Source organism: Miscanthus floridulus, chromosome 2, assembly GCF_019320115.1.
Source record: "Miscanthus floridulus cultivar M001 chromosome 2, ASM1932011v1, whole genome shotgun sequence".
In the NCBI taxonomy this organism is placed as follows: Eukaryota; Viridiplantae; Streptophyta; class Magnoliopsida; order Poales; family Poaceae; genus Miscanthus; species Miscanthus floridulus.
The window spans coordinates 41,441,815-41,445,748 of NC_089581.1; the positions used below are offsets into that span (position 1 = coordinate 41,441,815).

Here is a 3,934-nt window from a genome sequence, read left to right on the forward strand (position 1 = left end):
AGTGTGATTTCTCTTTTTAATCTGTGGCTGAAACTTGTAACTAGTTTTTCTCCCTCATACTAACTCCAAATGTGATGTTTTTTTTCCTAAAATTTTCTAAAATCATGCTCTATCATTTTAGTCTGGTCATCTATCTTTGTCACTAATTTTGGACGATTCAAATTTTAAATTTGAGAAAATGACAACTTTAAATCTGATTTTCATCCACTAAATGATTTCAGCTGTAAAGGTGATGAATAAAAAAGTTTTGCGAAGCTTTGCGAAGCTCATAGAACCAAAGGCTGGAACAAAGGAATCTTAAATGCAAAGGCCAGAGACAGCATCGCGCCCTGAACTGGGATCGCTGTGTTTCAGAGACTACGGCTATGGGTAGAAGCCTGCAGCTGTGGTACATGTTGTTGTTGCTGCTGCTGCTGGAACAATGTTCTAAGACGACCAGTTTCCCTCTCAAGCATCTACTGATCTGCAACATTGGCGAGAAAAAATTGGTGAGTCAACTGTCTATCCAAATACATAGACAAGACATTCAGAACAAACACACTTGTGCTATTTAATAACACTTGATTCGGTTCTTAAAAAAATGAGATGAAGATAGATGATCTATACGTAGTGGTTTTTTATCAGCAAAAATGAAATTGCTAACAGCGGGGTCACTTGATTAGAATGAAGAGTGCACCTCTACGACTTCAGGTATGTTGCATATATGTTTGAGGTCTACAATCTTCATCCTGCGCTCCAGCTTCTTCTTCTTCTTCTTATTGGAGAGACCTCCATCCTTCTTCTTATCGGCCTTCTCCGGCATGTACTCTACATCCACCTCCACCCTAATTGTCACTAATGACCTGTCACATATTAAAGGCCTGAAAATTCACTAACATCAAACTAAAATATATAATACTAATAAAACAGGAAGTTCTCTTATTTGTAAGGTTGAAGAAAAAAGTTTCATCTAACTTAATTCTGTAATTGCTTATTAATTCAGTTGGACTTTGGATCGAACCTAACCTGCTGGAGATCAATCTTGATGTACCTAGGTGTCCTCTGCTTTTTTGCTGTCAAAAAGCAAGCATGAAAAGAGAGAAGATCTTTCTTCAGCAACCTTGTCTGATGTTACCCGAGCAATCAAGAAAAGCTGCCTCATCCACAATGTCAGCCTGCAACTCAGCAATATCCGTATGTTCCTTCTCCTTACAGATCTCATCATCTTTTGTATCAACCTCACTAATTTCTTCTCTGACATTTCCAATTTCACTTACATGGCTGGTATCACTTTCATCGGCTGTCAATGGGGCTGCAGAGCCAGAACGCCGAGCACCAATCCCATCTCTTCACCTGCATCATAGGTCTCCTCACACACTCCTTTGTCCAACAGACCTGAACTGGAGCCTCCATCATCGCGAAAATTGGCACCTTCATCGTCCTCAGATACCTCGGGGGTCGCCAAGGGAGCATGACACTCCTCATCGTCCACTTGGTGTTCTTGCATTTCCGATTTATCCGTACACTCCTGATTGGTCACAGATGGCTCTTCTGCTGAGGTCTCTTCCATTAGCTTCTCATCCTCAATGATAACAACATCTGAAAATTCAATACAAAAACAAAAGTTAAAAAAATAGCTATAACGTGCAGCTGCTTCAGAAAATAAATGGAAACAGACACACCATATGCATGTCTCACCTTCATCTTGGTCTTGTTTCGGTGCGTCCACCTCGTTTAACTCTTCTTTATGAGGGTCAGAAGCCTCTTCCAACTCTTCCAGAGCATCACGTCGCTGGTAAGAAACCGGTGCACCCACAGTCTCTGCATGAGAGAAGACACCTGGTTCAGCAATCAAATTTGGCATCAACAAAAGCAGCACCAAAATTGGTTATCATTGATTGGGATAAAACACTCCGAAATTTAATAAATCTTTTTATCAACTGAAACAGAAGCGGAAGGGTGACCTTTCGAGAGACGCTCCTTGCTCGACCGCATGTGAGGGGCCCGACGGTGCCTGTTCCTGCCCGGCGGCGCCCGCGACTGGACTGCGGATCTGGCGGCGCCGCGCACGGTGGCCCAGCGGCACTCGCGACTAGCAAGTGGTGCTCTGGCGGCAGCTCGGCCAGGACGACTGCCGAGTGCCGACCGGCACGCACACGGCCCTCCCAGCCTGCGGCACCCCGCGATCGACACCGTCCCGGCCGGAGCCAGCCCGGTCCTTGCTTCCCAGATGTGGATCTTTCTAGGGGATGCCCGCGACCTTGAGTGGCTTGGCGACGTCGTCAGTCTTGGAGGTCATGAAGGCATCGTAGTTGCCCTCCATCCTTCGCGTAGCGGCCTCGAAGTCGTCGCCGTTGATGCCAGCCTTGTAGTTGAAGGCAGCGGTGGCGCCTCAGCTAGGGTTTGGGAGGGAGTAGAGGACACACATGGGGTAGGATGACGGCGTCCCCACGGCGGAAGTAGTAGGCGACGGAAACGGGGGATGGGGATCCTAGTCTCATAGCTGGCTATGACGCAGTCCCGCGCTGTGGCCACGGAGCCAGTGGTGGCGAGGCGGCGGCGGAGGAGCGGCGGCGGCACGGCCGGGGATGCGGTGGGGGCTTAGCGGGCACGACAGATTAGGCTTGTGTTGCTGCATGATTGAGGGAATTGCGGAAAGCGATGGTGTTTTTTTTTCCTGATGAAAAACAACGCAGGCGCTGGGTGCCTGTGGGATTCGAATCCCGGCGGCGGGGAATTCTTTTTTTAACATTTTTTTTTAAACTAATTTTAAACCTAATACTGTTTGTTTGTTTTTTTTAAACTAACATTTTTTGTCGCACCTATTGCCATGCATAGTGGCGCGGCAGATGGATGACATGGCGATGACCGAAAATGCTGACCAATGACGTGGCAGGGCTTGCCGTGCCACAGATCTTGGCGCGGCGCCATCCCTGACGGCGCGTCACTCCCAGTATATATATCGCACGCGAGCCGCCCTCCCTCTGTCTACCTGGCCGCACACGCCTGACTCCGCCCGCCCGCGCCCGCTCGCCTGCCCGCACGCACGCGGCAGCCGCGTCCGACCGCGCTTGCCGGCTACCGCGCCCGCTCGCCCGCCTTCGCGCCTGCCCGCCCGCCTTAACTAATTATTTAATTAAAAGTATGTTTACCATGTATATTTTTGTTGCTATAAGTGTTTGTTATATTATTTGAGTTGCAATGCAAATGATTATATTTTTCACTAATTTGCGTTGTTTCAACTGATGTTTAATTTGAACCGTTTTATTAGATGGAAGACATGTTTCGGGAGCAGTTGTGGTGAAAACGGGGTCGTCCTAGAGAATTGTATTCCGACGAGTCTAGCAAAGATGCCCCCTCCCTCCTGACCTCCCTGTCCCTAACTGTGACTGTAGTCGTCCGGCCGACGTGTTTCAATCAAGACATCCAGACACCGTGGCTCGTTGCTTCTACACATGTAGTCATTTTAATGTAAGTAATTATTTCCGTATGTTTTTTTCTTCATTTGTACTACTAGGTTACTAATATTTTGTTGGAATTTTGTTGTGTAGGCCCATGAGATCTGCTTTTTTTAGTGGATCGACGGTGCAGACAAGTTTGACCCCAGGTACCTCCTTTTCGACGATTGGTGGAGAGGGCGACATCCACGAGAGCACTTCAAGCGGTGGGTTCCACCTCCCGCTAACCTCCCTCCAATGACGACTAAGGAGAAGCACATAGCCGCAATTAGACGACTCGAGAAACCTCCTCTATGTGATTGCAGAGATCGAGCTATGATAAACCTTGAGAATACGTTGGAGTTTGTGTGCCCAAACAAGCATGAAGTAAGTGCAAAGTGTATATGTTGAAATGTTGAGCTATATGTGTTCATGTACTAATGTCACCTTATTTAGATGTTTTCAATGGTGAAGTGTCGTTTCATGGAGTGGTTGTATGGTCCTAAGAACCAATGGCC

At 47.3% G+C, this 3,934-nt stretch overlaps 1 protein-coding gene across 6 annotated transcripts; it reads right to left on the reverse strand.

Annotated features, from left to right (window-relative positions):
- Window positions 1–247: 247 nt before the first annotated feature.
- LOC136538584 (uncharacterized) lies at window positions 248–2,618 on the reverse strand. 6 transcript variants are annotated; one of them, XM_066530535.1, is made up of 5 exons: window positions 1,944–2,618; window positions 1,678–1,800; window positions 1,006–1,578; window positions 677–842; window positions 248–463 (listed from the first exon to the last, which is right to left on the reverse strand). In XM_066530535.1, exons 1-3 carry the CDS (start codon window positions 1,972–1,974, stop codon window positions 1,283–1,285), a joined length of 450 nt encoding a protein of 149 aa, XP_066386632.1. In that variant the 5' UTR covers window positions 1,975–2,618; the 3' UTR covers window positions 248–463; window positions 677–842; window positions 1,006–1,282. The 6 variants fall into 6 exon arrangements, with proteins under 6 accessions (XP_066386632.1, XP_066386631.1, XP_066386630.1 ...); XM_066530534.1 differs by having other exon boundaries at window positions 677–807; window positions 1,678–1,818; XM_066530533.1 differs by having other exon boundaries at window positions 677–834; window positions 1,678–1,818.
- Window positions 2,619–3,934: the final 1,316 nt, after the last annotated feature.

Coding starts and splice junctions, on each gene's coding strand:
- LOC136538584 (XM_066530534.1), bottom strand. CDS start 1,974: ATGCGGTCGAGCAAGGAGCGTCTCTCGAAAG. Junction 1,819..1,943: donor CAAGGAGCGTCTCTCGAAAG/GTCACCCTTCCG, acceptor TTGCTGAACCAG/GTGTCTTCTCTCATGCAGAG. Junction 1,579..1,677: donor GAAACAAGACCAAGATGAAG/GTGAGACATGCA, acceptor TTGAATTTTCAG/ATGTTGTTATCATTGAGGAT.